Genomic DNA, 18,894 nt, shown 5'->3' with positions numbered 1-18,894 from the left:
CCTGAATTTTGACTGAAATCTTGATTGGTTTGATCTATTTGATAAGACAAACGGCATACACTGAATGGCCAAGAAATGTTGATTATTATCATAAAGTCGTTCATAAAGCCCAAATGGCAAAAAAAAAAAAAAATACTGTTTATTTTGACATGACGATTTACCACCGTGAACATAAAAAATGTTTGAAAACATCCGAATTATCGATCATTTAAAGTTATCACCCTGAATTTGTGATTAGGTTTAGCTGTTTTAAACTATCGGAGGTCGACTAAAAAAAATCAGGCAACATTCTGACGGAAGGAAACGTGAATCAGATTTCTCGAGTATTTTTTTAAACGGTCAAATTAGGAAAACAGAGCGATGGTTGAAATGAGCTTGGGTCGATTTATACATGCTGGGAATAATTTGCTGGAAGCAGAACAGTGAAGAAGGGACATAATGACCACACTGACGGCAAGATTTCACTTTTCTTTCTCTCAGTGAAATGATTTATTCATTGGCGATGAAAACAAACCTTACAGGGACAAATAGGCTACTTTTGATAGAATATGTCGCTACTTACAAGATCGCAGACGCACTAATTTAGCCTCTTAAATTCTGCGTTCGTCCAGTCCTCAAAAAAAAAAAAGAAAAAAAAGGAAAAAAGAAATAAGATTGACCGCTACAAATATATACTGTAGACCTATCTCAAAGCAGGTTGTTTATGGTAATTCCCATCACTCGTTTAAAGTGCATAGCGTTCAAAGTCAGCTACTGGCCTGCAAAATAAATAGATTAGATTAAAAAAGAAAACAGCAGTAGGCTTATTTACAACTCTGAGATGATAAGAAACGACAAAACTGACTGGTCAATGCTGCTGTTATTGACAAAAAGAAAGAAAAACAACCCACCAATACAAGATACACAGTACACTGTCATTGCACTTTGCCACAAATAAATAGAATCAATGGCATAATTTCAGTAAAACAAATTTCACCGTATGCGAGATGATTTTTTTAAAATAAATACTGAAGGTGGAAATACACATGTTTTTCAAAGATTACAAGTAATTACAGGTTAAGTCTGCTGTCAGCTCGATTTCTCATTTCATTTTCTCGGGTGTGCTGTTTGACAGGAGCAGCAAATGTGTCCTCTTTGAACGCGTCCCCCGTCCTATATGTGCCCGACTTATGGCGGTAGCAGAGGAGATTTGAAGGAGCAGGATCCTGTGCAGTGGCGAGGAGTTAACATCTTACAGGAGAAATGGTGCAACGCGTCGTGAGCTTCTATGAAGAAGGAGATAAAACAATCAACAGTGTACCAGCATGAGGGTGTATGTGCATCACTGGAAACTAGAACGCTATTAATCACGAAGAACAGGGACACAGGATTTTAAGTTGTTGGACCTGTAAGAAAGATATCTATTTCCCCCACATATTTAGAGTCATATATTTGATATATATGTTAAAAGCATTCAAATAAAATTAATGTGACAACTGCAGTTCACTTCCAGTGACTTTCACACACAGGTTAAATGAGGCCTCACACAAAGCCCAGGCAAATCGAGCCCAGGCTATTCACTGGGGCAAATATATATACGCATAAGAAAAAAGAAATGAAGGAAAAGGTTTGAAATGACTGTACAATTTAAAGGAGACATATTATGCCCTTCTTATTTCACAAGCTGACACAGTTTCCTGAGAACTTAATCACACATGTTGGAAACGGCAGGCTAAGCTTTGTTGGGGGGGGGGCCATGGATAACATAAAGGCCGCTGGACAGTTAACACCATTGACAACTCATGCTGTAAAATCTCCATCAGATACAGATTCAGTAAATTCTGGGCTTCTCTGACTAACATTAAGAACGGATGCTCTGGAGCTGTGCTGGTGGTGCATTCAGTGATAAATTCTAACTTAAAACTGGTTTAGAATTATATTTATTTCTTAAATGACCTCTCGGGTACAGCCAATGCAGCATCACCTGAAGCTGAAGATGGTGGCGATAAAAGAGCAAATCTGAACTTAATTCAGATGCAGTGGGTGCAAAACGAAATGCCAGGTTTGTGTTTCTTTCTGGATTTTTGGGTTAGCGGTGACTTTTCAAGCCCATATGCTCTCAAGTATAGGAAAAAAAAAGATTTTTCCATAATATGTCCCCTTTAAAGGCACATGTCTGCTCCTTTGTTTTATTTTTCTCACCTCTGACGATGTGAAGCTGCTGAACCATCTCTTCTCTGTAAGAAAGTTCCCTTTTCATCTGATCCTGAAAGTTATCTGAGGAACAAAATGCACAAACAAGATTAATTAGAGAAAAAAAAGCCGTCTACGTTCAGCTACTAAACAATTTCACAAGAATAAAAATGACAGAGGGCTACTGACAATAATTGGTAATATAAACGAGTTTGTAACTCTGTCATTTCTCCTTAATATTCACGTTAACATGAAAAACTATCCCAGGATGAGGGGAGTTTGGATAGATGTGTTTTTCCATGTAAACTCTGTTGGTGTTTAAACTGATCTGACGGTTCACAAGGCTATAGAGGGCGCTGTTCTCAAAATAAAGGACAGAAAAATACCAAATGACAGAGCATGAAACAGGTCAGTTAATGTTTAATTGGTGGAGACTACAGGATTCATTTGAAACCTTTTAAAGTATTTTTTTCATTAGACTTAATCTCATTATTGATTTTCAGACTTCAATGAATGGACCGACGAAACTTGGCAAGACTGTCCCTTTAATTTTAATAATTGATGATAATTAAGAGCAATAAAGAAAAATCCAAACATGTCCTTTGTAAGGACCTTTCTGAATATTTTTGATGACACTGCAGTTGCTTTTGTTAAAACTGTATTTGGCTCATTATCAACATCTTGGAAGGAACAAAAAAAACTGTGACAGAGGCCTAAAAAACAATTTATTTAGTGTTATCGAAATGATACCAAGCGTGTGAAAAAAACACATTTGGGATTTTAGAGAGATGGAAAAATAAAGAGCATTTATATGGAACCCAACAACCTGTGAACTTTAAAGTGATTTTATAGTTCTGAATGACTTTTTGTTAGAATCCCCATCCTGCTGTGTTGCTAGAAAGGTTAAAGTAGCAGAAGATGAACAGATTTGTAAACAATTGATAACAGGTTGTGTTATTTCTTGCTTTCTTTTTTTTTTATAGGAAACACAACACAGGTTGGTCAAAAAACAACAACACATAACTACCTCTACAACAGTCTCTTGTTATCCTGAAAATGTAGTGTCTTTCATATATTGAGTGCTGCTTCTTACCTACATATCCTCCATTTTAGATATCATACTGTTCTGTTCTATTTTTTATTTTTAGCAACTCAGAGTTGAACAAATAATTAGGTTATTTGGAAAAAAAATATGGAGGGAGTAGGTAGTTGTTATCAATGATAAGATACTGCAGTCTGAGTGTAAATTTTTATTTTACCTGATTAAACATCTCGTCCATCAGTTGCTCTACTGGACACCGATATAGTTTGACGTCATAAAATCATGAGCTGCACAAACAGCTTTTTTTAGTCTGAGGCTGGTCTTGATAAGTGTATGTGCAGATAACTGTCTGTAATAGTTTTAACTGTGGGGCATTCAAGGCAGCCAATCAATATCCATATGTCTGAGATGGAAAGTTACATTTTCCTATGATCTTTCACTGAAGCTTTTCATTGAAAAGAAGACATTTCACAGTTTAGGTGTTGGGGATAAAATCGCAGGAGATGGAAAAACTGGCATATTTTGATATGTCGGGCTGGATAAGGGGTCACGTTCTGGCCTCACTCACAAACAGCAGAAACACTTTTACATGTACCAGACATACTTGTTTTAACCATGGAAACACAAATTTGGTGACCAAGTTGTTCTTTTGTTTTTTTTTTCTTTTCTTTCAAAGTTATGTGAATAGCGGCTGCTGCAAAATTCTGCTTACCTTTCAAGTTTTGAAATTCACGTTCCAGCTTTTTCCTCAGCTCAACTTGCTCCAGCAGCTGCTTCTGTAGCTCCTCTGAAAAGCAGACAAAGCACAAGGTCTTTGAGGAGAAAGGAAACATCTAGGACACACTTCTATTTTTAATGACGGCGACGAGGGCGTCATCATCATTTGCAAAGAAAATTCAGAGCAGGTCTTCCAAGGCCTGCGGTCGGAAAAGAAAAAAAGAAAAGGAAGAAATAATCTCATCTTGTGTTAAAGTTTAGTAAGAAATTAGAAATTGTTTTGCAGATTATAGTCCATTAAACGTTTATATATAAAGTGAGGTTTACAAGGCATTGGCCCCAGGGCTTTAAGAATGGTTGGAGATGAGCGACAAGGACGATGATTAAAGTTACTTTACGTGTCACATGACCAATATTTCAAAACACTTTTTAAAAAACGGTTGGTGCTCTCAAGTATTTTACAAGGATTCTCGTGATTTAATGTAACAACAACAAAAATAATAACAACCCTAATGATAATTATACGGTCATCTTTTTTTCTGGCAGAGGGAAACCGTCTTACCTTTTGCCAGACTGTGAACGTCTCTTTGTATTGGTACAGCTCTGGCTGACGCGTCCTCACCTGAGCACCGTAACCACACAGAAAACAGATTGATTTAATTCATCTATAAGATATCACGATAACGACAAAAATTAATAGAAATAAAGAAATAAACCTTAAAACATAACTTATGACGCACAAAAAAGAGAGAAAAAAAATCCGCTTTCGATGACCTCGCTGTGTCTTACCCTCCTCCTGCTCGCGCTGTTTCTCCTCGCTGCTTTGTCCGTTAAAAGATTTCGTTTCAATCTCCTCCACCGTGGAAGACGGCTCTTCTTTACTTGCGCTCTCATCTTAAGAGAAAATAAATCGATCTGATTTTTTTCCCCATGTAGATTTTTAAAAATTATTTGTCAGGTTTTTTTTTGCAGCTAAATTAATAAAAATAAAAAAAAGTGTCTAACCATTTTCTGTCAGCGCTGCAGTCAGGTAATTCGTGGGTCTGAACTGAAACGGGCTGCTCCTTTGTTGCAGCTCTCCCCTCTCCGGTGTGTAAACCTAAACGAGAAAGAGTCACCACTTCTTTGAGCTTTGGTAAAAATCACAACGATAGAGTTAAAAATAAACTCTTCCAACTAATGATTGAAAAATATACTCTGCGTTTTAATGTATATCGTTTTATTTTTTTTTTCCAAAAATATGGAGAGGGGTTTTCTTGTTAATGTTCTGCACATATTTGTTCTTGCTGTTACACAGATTTTAACATTTACGACACATTTCCCCACAAGAATACATGTTTCTGCTCAAAGGTACACACACAGGCCAAGGAAAACAAAAGCAACTTGCAGAAAACTTCAGAGAAATATTACAGCTTGAATTATCTCCAGTGTTTCAGTTAAAAGTCACTCACTGCTGTGAAGGGCGCAGCTATGTGGGGCTCTGACAACTGCTTGCTCTGCAGTTCTCTTTCACAAGACTGGGCCACATGTAGGCTCATTTTCTGGGACTCAAGCTGACTGCCCTCCTGTGTGCCTTTGGAGTCTGAGTCCTTTGGCGAAACACTGTGCGCCACACCGGGAGGAGTCCGAGGACACATCGAGGACAGAGGCCGGGTGTCCTCCTCCTCCTCCTCCTCCTCTGCTGTTTTGTTGGTCTCCACATCCACGTCCGGCTCGCCCTCGCTGTCCACGCACGGGGACATAGACCGGTAGCTTGAACTCTCGCTCAAAAAATCGGGTGATAAATAACCGGTGCGACACCCATTGTAAACGCCCCTGTTGCCGTACAGCTTTGCGATGCAATCAGCGTCTTTGATAACGGGTCTGAACGCGGAGACGTAGCTGATTTTCCGGGGCGGAAGGGTCACACCTTCCACCGGTCTCCCTTCATCCCCTGACTTATCGTCTTCGTTACGCATGGACTGGGTGCTGGAGCACCGGTCATTATCAACCATGCTGTCTTTTGACGTGTTGGTGCTCCGGTCGCTGCTTTCAGAAATGTCCATGTCTGTCTGTCTGGGAGGACATATCAGCTCTGGTGGGGGTTTGTGTGGAGCCTGGGGGTACGGAGGAATGGGTAGAGGGCCCGCCGCGGGCCAGAACATGGGGAAGGAGTGATAGGCGCTGTCCTTGGTGCCATGCCACAGGACACCCGGCAGGCCGGCTTTGCTTTGCTCACCCATCATACCGTCCTCCTTCTTCTGGCACAGGCCGAAAGCTGGGAAGCCGTATGGATGAGGGAAGAGCGGCGGAGGGATCTTTTGCAGCATCCCGAAGCCTTTACTGGGCACCGGGATGACCGGGTAGCTGCGTGTGCTCGTCATAGCACTCCGCGTGTCTTCGCAGCTGAGGATTTTTGCAGGCACATCGGGTGAGTCTCGGGGACGGTTGTGCCCTTGTGATTTCATGGGTAAGCTGGAGTCTGAGCCACCCCCTGGCAGCGTTCTCTTTCGACTGCCCCCGTTGAACATGGCCTTCACATCTTCCCACGCGTGTAATACATCGGTGGGTGAGTTTTTGTCGCTTAGTTTGAGATGCCGTCTCCAAGAATTAAAGTTTGCTGCGTCTGGCTGTGTGTACTTTGACTCCGGCGTACGATGTGAATGAAATATGAATTTATTTGGGGAAAAGTACATGTTGCAGTAGGAGCACTTGATGCACTTGGCCCTCGAGCTGTTGTATCTGGCGGGGATGAAGCTGCCTCTACTCCCCCAGGCGCACTCGTGGGACACATCAAATGCAAAATTTTCTGGAAGTTTTGGGGGCGAGTGAGCTCCTAGAAAAGACTTACAAAGTCTCTCGGCCTCTCGTTTAGTGATCATCCCGCAGCGCCTGGAGGAGATGGGCATCGCCCCGGCCCTCCGCAGGATTTCCAGCTGAACAGGGGTGCACTGGACGCAGGTGATTCCAAGCGCCACACGCCGGTTATGTATCTCGTTATAGCTATAATTCTTCAACAAGGTGTTTGATATTTGTGCAAGGCAAAGTCTTTCCTGTCCATCTATCACCAAAGACACGATGGGTATTCCATACAGAACCGTCTCTCCAACCTGGTTCGGCTTCAAGTTGGTCGAGTAGGAAAGTTCTTGTTTGGAGTTTGGTGAGGAGCTGGAGTCTCGTCCCGCAGGTATGGAGTCCATCCTTGGAGGCCTGGAAGCAGCAAAGTCGTTTGATATATAAATCAAATGAGTACAGCCTCAAGTAGCTTCACGATGATTCTTTACAGCCTTGGACTTCTTTTTAATTCAGCCGCGTGAAAGTGACTTTTGATTTTAGAGCTCAGGTGTGAGGTCCTGATTTCTCGCACAAACTCAAATTTTTCAACTTTTTGCAAATCTAAACAGAACACAGTTATCTGGAGATCTAGATAATTAGAATACTCTCAAGAGATAACAGATCCAAAATAATAACAATAACTATCTGAAACACAGACTGTATCTGTTGACAGAAATCTGTCTCTAAAACTCACCCTTGACGTTCGTGCAGCTCCCCTCTTGTGCTCTTCTGTCAGCGCGTGTGAATGTGATCGAGTGGATGTCGGAGCGATACGAAGTCTGCTCAGAAGGATGTAAAGATGTTTGCTTTAGGAGTGGGACGCAGTTGTCAGTGCAGCACCGCCTCCCTCCTGCTCGCTGTCTTCCTGTCTCTCTGCTGCGCTCTCGGTGTGAGCGGATGGTTTGTGTTGCGCCACCAGCAGCAGCGGTGTCCACATGGCAGCCTGATTGTAGTACAGCCCCCTCTACGACAACGACAGCAATCAAGTGACGGCCAAACTTATTCTAAGGCACTCCCACTAACACAAGCAGCCCGCTTTAAGTATGAATTCATGACCAGTGAAGAAGGTCTGATGTGTTTGGACCTCTGGAAGCCTGAATATCTGTATGGATAAGCTGTCCCCAAAAGGTGTTTAAAAAAAAAAAAACTAAACATGTAAAGCAATATGCGAGGTGCATGTTCTGATTAATTCAGATATTTCACCCGTTGGATATTGTGGGGACCTCATTACATTAAATGAGTTATGTTGGACTTTCCTGTTGAAAGTTAGTGTCAGTATGCGTGGATGAGGCTGCAGTGGGATTTGGCGTGCCGCTTAAACAGCAGGCACATTATTGTCCGCGTGGAGTCGGGGTCCGTTGATGATGAATACGGGGTGCAGCCCTTCATCACGTGCTGGGTTCCCACGGATTCACCGTTCGCAATCTATAGGGCCTACACGCGTTGTGACAATACGCAGCTGCTCCGATACTCTCTCAGATCCCCCCCCCCAAAAAAGAAAGAAAAAGATCTGACGAAAGAACGCCGTGGGGGGTTGCACCATAAGCTCCGGACATTTAACTTTTGAAAGTCAATAAAGGTTTGGGTTAATCATTTTCTTCTGACCCGCGCGGAGCGACAGGAACTGATGTAATATTGATGATGACGGTAACAGGACACGTTCCTGCTGGCCTCATTGACTTCAGGGGGGCAGAGCTGTGCGCAGCAATAACAACAACTTGTCCGTAAATATTCACTCATTCTAAGAGAGGGCTATGCATAGTTTACATCCATGTGGCGACTGATTCAAATATATATTAAATATATTTAATAACAATAAGGATAATACGCAATAATACGGTTCGTCGAGATTAATAAACTGATCATTAGATTTTAAAACCAAAGGGAACTCAAAATGGATGTAAGCGATATCGAATTAATTCTGGGAGTGATTACATGAGACATATTACCTTTATTTCTACATAAACTTTACAGGCTATATTTTACATGACTCTGGGATTAAATACTGGGATTAGACTTTAATTGAGATTAACTGCCAAATAATGCATAAAATTTAAAATGATATAGTAAAAAAAAAAAACAGAAAAAAAAAGAGTTGAAAAATTGTAACCAAATTCAGACCAGAAACCCGCGTCCTTCAAACTCTTTATCTGTCGATCACAGAAGGTCTGTGTCATTGCTGCTGTCAGGAAATTTTTATTTACTTTATTGACAGGGAAACGTGAATCAATCAAAATGGAGTGGAATGGTTTAGAATGCTCCTTCAAGTGCAACATATATTGAATACAAACCCCTTAAAATTCTCAGCCTCATCATATCAATACTTCATTGTATTTGGAGCTCATATGTTCAAACTCAATGGATCCCTTTCTCTTCAGAAAGTGGTGTGCTCTGTGGGGCTTTTCAGCCAAACCTACAGGGGAGTAAATGAGAAAAGTAGCCCAAAAAAAACCCTCAGCGAGGTCAGTGTCAGGCTTCTGCTTGTTCTACCTTTCTGGGCAAGAGAGAAGTGCTCATTTAAAAGTGTGTCTGCATTAATCACAGTGCGGCATCAAAGTATGATAATCACCTGAACACTCTATTAAAATAAAAGTGCCAGCCCAGGGGAAATCTTACCTTACTCTTTAATTGTTTTGAGGCTTTGATAGGCTTTTTAATCTAAGATTAATTTATGCATTCTTAAATAACTCTACATATGATTAATAAGCTTGAAAATTAAAAGGAGACTGAAGCAATTATAACAAGTGGTTGGTCATCACCTCATTAGATGGTATTAGAAAGATGCGGTTTGTGAGTGAGTGTGTGTGTGTTTTCCAGATTGGGTGCAACAAAAATCTAACAGTGGAAGGGTAAAAGCACAGAGAACTGTGGGGCTGTGGACTGTTTGATGACAATCACTGGAAAAAGTGCTGCAGGCTAATCATTCAGGATCTTTTCAGTTTGTTCTCTCATAAAGTGTGTTAGGATTCAGGTTTTGTTGGTCATAACTCATCCGAGTTAATATCAGACTTTGCAGGTGAGTTCAAAGAGGGGATGCTGAACTGGGAGGGTGACAAAGGAGAAAGATCAGCTGTTTCAAAGGCCACATGAGAGATGGTGAAAAAAAATCCAAACACTGAGACTTGCTAAATGGTTGCTAATGTATAAACAGGACATCACCCCTCTCCTGCTCTAATGTTTATTTGTTTCTTAAAAGCCCACCCCTGGGTCCTGACCCCCACATCCTCCACGGCTAAACGGAACATTTTGTCTTGCAAGAGGGGATGCTCAATGCGTGTGTGAGAAAGAGAGTGTGAGTTGGGGGTTGGGGTGGGGTGGGGGCGTTCATCACTGCATCAAATGAGAGTGAGCACAGGGACCCTTTTGTCACAGACAGGGACTCATCTGCCAATGGTGAGCTGTGGGGTCCTCGGGGAATGCAGGAACAAAGGTGCTAAAAGGCTGTGTGACAATGAGGGTGCTCCGAGGAGAGCCTTCAAGAGTGGGACACAGGCTGCACGAGACAAGCTGTGCCAATCACTCTGCAATTACTTTTTTGTGAAATCCAGGGGCCTTGTGTGGGCATTCATGGAGAGATGCAAGGACACAAGCTGCCATGTCTCTCTCTGAGCTTTGCTTGAAATGTAGAGCTGACCTGAAGCTTGCCATAGCAGTAATGTAATGGAAATCACCTGCTCAAACTGAGGAGTCTGGCAAAGTCAACCTCCTTTGCATCATCTCATTCATTACTGAAGAGATTTCATACTGCAGAATTGAGAGGGTTTAACAGTCTTGTAGTTTTATGTTTAAAAGTCCATGTGGAATAATACTACATCATTAAAGGGCATTACATATATCAGATGAAAGATGAAATAAGCTTTTTCTTCAGTTATTTATGATAGACAAAGGAAGTAAAGAGCTGTGTCAGTGTTTAACATTAACTCTATGCATAGAAAATGCAAGCTAAACTATAACAAAAATGTATAAAATGCAAATGCAATTAAAACAAATTAATTTTGATATTATTTATCCACAGTTTGAGTCAAATAATGAATGAAAATGTTTGACTAAATATGATTAAATGATCACAAGGAAAGACACAGAACCTTTTATGTACACTAATATTACAATGTGCAGGCCTCTACTGTTAATTTATAACAACTCTTAAATGTAATTGTCATAATACTGACTTCTTGAATATTTAGGGACTTTATCTTTTTGTGTATGCTAAAGTGCAATAAAGGATGATGCAGGAATTTGTCCACATCCAACCCCGAGCAGTTTCAATAGTGTAATGAGGAGTCAAGTGAGAATGGGAATTATCGTAATGATAACAAAGGTCTATGCACCATAGCTTGGGGCTATATTGTAGGGCATTATCATAAAGATGCAATGTGCTTGTATTGCAGGGTTTTTGTGAGGAAGCAGGCCAAAGCGATAATAACTATTAGTAGATGACAGTGCTTTGTGGGATTCCAGCTGTGGAGCCCAAATTTCCATACAGATAGAATAGCTTTGGGTGGATGATATGCGAATGCGGGGGAAGGGCTCGGTGACTCCATAGACCCATGTGTACATGCACACATGCAGGCACGCACACAGTCATGGGTGGAATTGGCAAATCTCAGCACTGGACTCAGTCTTGGCATCCCCAGTCAGACTTAAGGGGGGAGATGAGAGTCTCTGGCTTGAACACTCTGCAGGTCTCAGTGGAGGAACTGTCCCGGGTACTGAAACAGCCTGCTGTTGCTCTGCTGACAGCTTTCAAAGTCGGGAAGTGCAGAGTGTTTATTTGTGTGTGAACAGAGAACCAGAGATTTCCATCAAGATCACATGCAAACAAGAAGGTGTGCAACATACTTGTCATCACCATGTCTAATAAAAGAAGAAAAAAAAAAGAAGAAGGAATTTCAAGGTTACGAACTTTCAAAAGCACACACATATAAAAAGCATGATATGTACCCAATATGTATGGGGGTAAACTGCATTTTAAAGCAACATGAAAAAATACATTTTGAGAAATAAACAATATCACTTTCTTGACAAGAGTTACATGAGCAAATTTATAACACTCACAAAACTTGAGAAGTTATAGCCAGCAGCTGGTTAGCTTATTACCTGCAACACACATATGCAATGTTTTACAAATTACTTTTCTTCCATAGCTTATATATAGGAACAAATGTATATCTATAAATGTGTGTATATATATATATAATATAATAAAAAATAATAATGATAATAAAATAAAAATAAAATAAAATGAAATATAATAATAAAATATTTGTGATGACAGTGAAGTAACCTCTGTTTTATTTTTTTTAATTTTATTTTCATTTAAGTCTCTAATAATATTTTTTTCATTTGTTTCGTCATATTTACAGTTTTGTTAAGTGCATCTTGCTGCTCAACTTAATTAAAAGTTGGCAAATCAGCTAGAAACAAACCTATTTTTGAGAGTCTGCAACCTGGAAACACTCTATGCTGAGGAAAAATTATCTTTATCTTTTGACCGATTCAGGGTGGTGGTTTCCAATCTTTATATTAAGTGAAGCTAACTAGGTTTTGGCTTTACATCTTTATAGTTGGTATTGCTCTTCTGAGCTAACTCTTAGCGAGAAAGTGAACCCAAACATGTCAAACTATTCCTTTAAGAATTACTTTCACAAAGTAATTAATTTAAATTGGGCAGCAGCTTGTGACAGTGTGTCATTGTGACCCAGAAAGGACATGCAGATGTGAGAAATCAGGGCTGAGTGAAACAAAAAAAAAAGAAAAGTGTGAGATTGGAACTGTGATGAAGTATCGGTGGGAGGAGGTTAGGTTAATAATAGCAGTAGATGAGGTGGCAAAGAATCCAAGGCTGCAGTCTCTTGTGTTTTTGCTCGATGAGCTGGTGTAAGTAAGTACACAAACATATGTAAACAATGGTTGCACATGTTTTCTATCAACCAAACACAGCTGTTTAAAACCAGGCCCAGGAGATGGAACAGGTAAGAGGGCCAGGAACCCAGAACTGAGCTTCTTTTTTATTCTCGGTTGACTTCCAATGCCACACATGCTGTGTGCGTTTATGTAAAGGCGAGGCTCGCAGGGAGGAGACAAAGATAGTGAGAGCAGAGAGCATGAGGACACCAATCACCCTGTAATTATCCCCCTGGTGTGTGAACTGCCCAACTCTCTGTCCTTGATAGATTCACCTGACCCAATAACACAACACACAGCCACAACGGACTGGAGGCAGAATAAAGACAACACCATAGATCAGCTAGGGATCAGCAATGAGACAAAGACCTAACATCTGGGAGCTGTGGTGAAATTAAAGAACCGCAAGATTGAACCAATCCTGTTGCAGCTTTCCGTTAATAGCCTGGGAGCTGCTTGAGAAACAGGAAAAGTGAGGTAATGCAGGATTCAATTTCATTTGATATTAAGGAAACACCCTTTGGCATCTCTCTTTTTCTCTCTCTCCCCCTACTGCTCACATCACTCTGTTACCTTAGAGTGATATATTAAACGATTTAAATTAACAATGGAACGACTCATTCTAATACACCTATCCCAAGGAGGGCCTTGGATGCTTGCTGGAATGGGACATCAACACTACCTCTAAACCTCAGGCTGGGCAGCGATGCATATCGTTTCTCTCAGATAGCCCAAACAATCTGGCCAGCGCTCCATACAAAAGGCAAACATTCGTATTATGATGTGAAGAGGCTGAGTAACTGAGCCTGTCATTACGGGACACAAAAACATCATTTCCCAAAAAAATGGTAAAGTACATGTTGTTGCCATGCGGGAACAGAGGGAAAAAGAAGCAGTAAATACACCAAAGTCCTATAAAGAAAATTACTTTTTTGGAGTTTGAGGCAGCGAACCAGACAGTTTAGTCTTTATGAACTTGAGTGGTAGCTAGTGAGATCTTACATTGCCTTTCGTCCTGTTGGTGTCTGATACACAGATGTCTAAACCATTCAAACTGAGGCCATGGTCAGCTGAATACAAATGAGGATACAGTGGGTGCTCCATCTCTCCCCGAGGGGGTGTACAGAAATAGATCTGAGAAAAGCACAGTTTGATTGATGCTGCTACACTCTGAATAATGATTGGATCAGAGGTTAAACTACTTCTGTAGCATGCATTATATCATTAATTACAGACATCAATAAACAATAAGACTCTGTCCATATGTTTTAAGTGTGCTTATGCCTTGTCGTTTCCCCCAATAGGTCGTTTCACAATTAGTAACTGCTACACGGTGACCTTAAAGTTACAGAAAAAGAGACACTCATCAGTTATTGACTGCATTCTCAGAATATCACACTAGGAAAATGTGGTAGTAATTACACGTGATGAGAGAAGCACATTTGGATCTCACAGTTACATATGCAATTAAAATATTATTCATTACCTCTTAAATAAAAGCCCGGTCCTGGAATCCCATTAAATTTGGGATAATTGTGTGTGTTTAATTATAAGCTGTGGTAGGAAGGAAGGAAGGAAGGAGGGAAGTTTCAGAGAAAGTAACAGAATGTGCTGTGACCTAGATAACAGAGGAGACATTTTGTTTTAAAAGTGACCTTGCTGTGAAACGTCAGCTCAGAATAGCTCAGTCTTTCCACAAACTCATGGTGCACAGATACCATCAGTTCCTCCGTTCTCGTTAAACTGAGCATTGAGGAGTGAATAGTCGGGGCCACCCAACTCAAATAGTAATGATGAAAATCTCAATGGGTGAAACTGCACTTAAATACTGTAGTATAATTTTTTTCTAGTTTGACCTGTTGTAGGCCACATGGCAGTCTTGTTTGAGTTGAGAAGTATATCCAAAATCAGACATGAAACTGATGTGGAATCGCTTTAAAGTGTTAGACAACCAACGAGCTTCAGTGGACTACCATTCAAAAAAGTTCTATAATGAAAACAAAAACAGTGGATTAGGGTTAATTGATACAAGTCCTCAAAGATAGCACTTTTTTCCAATCAGCCTTAAAGTATAACCCTCAACATCCATCCTCTTGCTCCAAATAGGGTCACTTCTGGCACCCGAAAAGCCAACATGGTAAAGGCTGAATGCCAGACTAGGAGGTTTATATATGGTACAGGGCAACTTTATTTAACAACAGTTTAGAGATAAATGTTCTTTACTTAAAAACGTTAATTTTAAAGCTGGGATAGGCAGGGAACTACACCTTTTCTTAGCTATCTTTTTAGGCTTTAAAACTGAAGCATATGAAGGGATATTTTGACCAGTCAAAGGTCTTTTTAGATAGTGGGTGTTCTTTATTGACTGTTCTGCAAATGCAGATATGCCCAAGAACCCCATTTGATGATGGGAAATTCTGTTGGACAAGTTGTTATTTCTGAAATGGCAACAACTACTGACACAGCAAAGTAATGCCAAACATTCTGTCACAGCAACTTATCAAAAAAGAAAGAAAGAAAATCAGTAAAAGAGAGTCTGAAAATAACATTTGCAAACACATCTTAATGTCAGCAAAGTGATTCAGAAAACTGTGCAATAGCATCTGCCTCGAACTTGACCCTGAGTGCAGAACACCTGCAAACTTAATTTTCCTTATTAAGTGGGGATGACGTCATGCTGAGCCTCATCTGGTAGGAGAAGCTGAGGATAAATCTGTGCAAACATCTCTCATGGCCGTTCTACCACCCACCACACAGATTTCTTTCTGAAAAAACTGAAAACTATCAGGTATAGCTGTCTTATTGAAAGTGTGTCACACATCAGTTACAGGAGGATTAAAGAAAATTGAGCTACTTTGCTGTTTTCCCATGCTAACAGGCTTTGTGTTGTGCTATACTAACTAGCTTTAGAGTCACTTTTTGACTGATTTGAGATTGGTATCAGTTTTATCATATAAGTCATGGTAATACGCATATTTCTGAAACTGCCAAACTATTCCATTTGACTTCCTGAAGTTATTCAAGAGAATGTAAATTTGGTTTCACACAGGTATAACATAAGGATATGCCACCTATTAAAATAGCATGTGTGCTGCAAAATCTGTATTTTTTTTACAGGATTTAAAAACAATTTGTTGACAACACTTTTACACTTAAGAAAAAACATATCTTCTTGTAATGGAATATGTTTTAACTGCAGTGTTGCTACAGATCTAAATGCTTTCTCTGCTCAACTTAGTCTATTTCAGATTTTTGTCCATGCTCTCTCTGCTGCCTGTGTATAAGTTCACACAGAAATTGTCTGCTGCTCCGGCCCAACATCTCCTGCTGGCTCCCTCGGAGCAGCTTGGCTCGGGCCGGTGGCTTCAACCTGCAGGCAGCCATAGGACAGCCCAAGCGGAGCTGTCTGCCACTCCTGTGCTTCATTAGGAAACAAAATATAAGGTTTCCACTCCATTAGGAATGACTTTAGGAGTGAAAGCACATAAGACGCCGACTCACCTCATCAACAATGCATTGCAATAACGGCTGAGGATGAATGAGAGTGAGCAGGAAGGGGAGAGAGGGGAAAAAAACAGCATTAGCTTGTATGCAATGTCTTTACAGCAGAGTGGGAGAAAAAAAATCATTAATGCAATAAAATGTGGTCAGATTAATCAAATGCCTCAAACTCTTATGAAAATATTACAGGGAGAGAATTTTCTATTACATCTAATGGTATCTAATCTAATACTGGCAGTTAAGGGCTTGGGCATCTATTTATTGTGAAACACAATTTAGGAAGTTTAAAGGGAAGCAGTGAAGCATGTGCGCAACATAGCCGTCAGGAACATAGGCAGAAATCTTTTCCTGTTATTTCCTTTCCCCCCAACTCATAAAAGCTTACCATTAAAGACAGGTCGCTCTCAGTTTTGGGGGAAAGAATACAAAGACAGTGGAGGCAATATGTAATTAGCGTGTCATAATCAAAATGACCCACTCGGACACTTTATGATCAGCAAGACAAAATTACTGCACCACCGGTGGCAATTTGCAGGCATGTGCTAACACCATTAGCATAATGAAAATACACAAATGTTAATAGCCCTCTTCATGCGGACAAGGAGCTGAGGCACAATGTTAATTTCACACTGCCTTTTCAACTAACCTGCAGGTTGTGGGCAAACGCTGAGAAACATACAATGTTTTTTAGATGGCTTGGAAAAAAAAGTGCTCTTGTCTCTTAAAACAATCTCTGAAAAGTATCATTCCCCTGCCGCACATCTCCTGCGAGAGAGTCTATAGAAGATCTCATTTTCAATTAAAATCTCATTTGCTTGGAAGTTGAGATGAAATCATGTTGTGAATTAGCACATGAATTTACATACCGGGATGCCTGCCAGTGTGCAGGGAGACTAATTTACCTTAAAGATTGATTTTTCTAAAAAGGATTTCAGCGACGCCGTGAGAGCAATGATGCATACGTGAGATCTGAGAAAACATTTACCAACATCCAGCAGCAGCGGAGAACTGGATTCGAAGATGTATAGCAAGGAATAATAAATTTTGAGTTTACTGATACACACAGAGAGCTTTTCCTACTGCTGAAAAGACTTTCTGTGAAGTTATAAGAAGAAACGAACCAAAAAAAAGAAATGGATTCACAAACTTTTTAAGCCTTCACAAGAACACGTGTGAGAAATGTTTGTTTACTATTGATGGCTGCAACAAAATGGATCACTTGAAATTAGGAAGGAGAAGCTGAAGTGATTCCTTTTTAATTATTGATTTAAAAGTATTCATGAATGTCAAGAAATGACAAGTGGTGAAGAAGCAGCCAATGTTGTTGTCCTCATCTACAGAGGAGAAAAGACAGAACTGTCGTGTTATTTCTGCCACTCTTCAGAAATTAATAAATAAATCAAAACGAAAGAGAAAAAAAACAGCCATAGAAGTGCTTACCCTTGTGATTTGTTAAGTTTTTAAGATACTCACTTGCATCTAGCTAGACTTGATGGTCTTATACCCAGAATACACACCCTCAATCAGCCATCCATCTGGCAGAGGATTGTCCACATTAAATCACTTGCTCATTTTGCAAGGCCTTCTCTCGCAGGTGTTATTGATTCATTCTCTCAATTAAATAAAGCTTCGCTCCCTCCACTCCTTGCAAATACCCAGAGACCCCCTATCCAACACAATATCCATTCTTCTTGCACCGCTAACATTATCAGTCTGCACGCAAAATTAATTCCCCCACTATTGCTGAAATAACTATAATTGCAAACTACATAGAGAGAGAAATTGGAAAGGGGGTTTAATATACATTTCCAGGTGTATTCTCCATTTGTTCAAGTCAATAACATTTTTCATTAACATTTGTAATAAAAAAAAAAGTTCTGTCCCCCATTCATTTCCTTTTTAATTCAGCGATGGTTTTCCCAACACTCTCTCCAAACTGCTATGAGCTACACTTTCTCATTTAATTTGGTTTAAGTCCTTCAAATGAGATTAATGCCTGCTATCAACTATAAAACATTTTTCATTTACATATTTATCAGTTAAATGAGCCATGACTCACAATAGGTAAGACGTATTAACATGATTGCATGTTGATGCAACACTTTAATATAACAGAAAGTCAATGTGAGGATTTGAATAGAAAACTGCAAGCGCACGTCTTGTCATTTCAGAAACTGGAGTTATTTCTTTGTTGACTGGAATGATTCCTTGAAAATTCCTTTGGTAATTCAAAGGCAACACTGTTATATGAACAGCTGTATTCTTTTGAAAAGGGATGGAAAATAGGCAGTGTGCAAGGACACTTCCTAAGATTTTCCTACAGACAAGCAAAGATGAGAAAAAAGATAAAGAAGATGTGAGAGAGACCCACTTCGTTCCCTTTACCTTCACTGACTATCCAGCAGGTGGGCAGAAATCAGCGTGGCCCGGCCTCAGCTGCACTGAGGTCAGCTCTCTGCTCGTCTGTGCTGGAATTATGGGCTAGCCTTTTGCCCGTGGCACACAGATTTAGCTGCGACCCTGAACACGGCCTTCCCCAGAGGCTGACAAATTTTATCACCACATTTTCCCAACTTTGCTCTGAAAACCGGCCTGACTCACCAACCCACAGCCAATCCAGCCACACCAGTAGCTTCCCCTAACCTCATATCTCATCTCAGACATAATGGGAAAATCAGACCTCTGTGAACAGGAACCCTTTAAGATTCATGGAAAATGAGGGCATGTGCTGGAATGACGAGGGA

The 18,894-nt window shown here is 40.3% G+C and overlaps 1 protein-coding gene across 2 annotated transcripts; it reads right to left on the bottom strand.

Moving 5' to 3' along the window:
- Positions 1-559: 559 nt before the first annotated feature.
- On the bottom strand, positions 560-7,573 carry skor1b (SKI family transcriptional corepressor 1b). Of its 2 annotated transcripts, none has more exons than XM_072385224.1 (8): positions 7,440-7,573; positions 5,383-7,120; positions 4,937-5,030; positions 4,721-4,825; positions 4,494-4,553; positions 3,927-4,001; positions 2,182-2,256; positions 560-1,265 (listed from the first exon to the last, which is right to left on the bottom strand). In XM_072385224.1, the coding sequence occupies exons 2-8, from the start codon at positions 7,108-7,110 to the stop codon at positions 1,168-1,170; spliced, it is 2,235 nt and encodes a 744-aa protein (XP_072241325.1). In that variant the 5' UTR covers positions 7,111-7,120; positions 7,440-7,573; the 3' UTR covers positions 560-1,167. The 2 variants fall into 2 exon arrangements, with proteins under 2 accessions (XP_072241325.1, XP_072241326.1); XM_072385225.1 differs by having other exon boundaries at positions 560-1,262.
- Positions 7,574-18,894: the final 11,321 nt, after the last annotated feature.

Source organism: Leuresthes tenuis, unplaced genomic scaffold, assembly GCF_036924035.1.
Source record: "Leuresthes tenuis unplaced genomic scaffold, fLeuTen1.0.hap1 SCAF_5, whole genome shotgun sequence".
In the NCBI taxonomy this organism is placed as follows: domain Eukaryota; kingdom Metazoa; phylum Chordata; class Actinopteri; order Atheriniformes; family Atherinopsidae; genus Leuresthes; species Leuresthes tenuis.
Note: the sequence above shows the minus strand (reverse complement) of the source record. Positions and strands in the feature narration are given on the sequence as shown.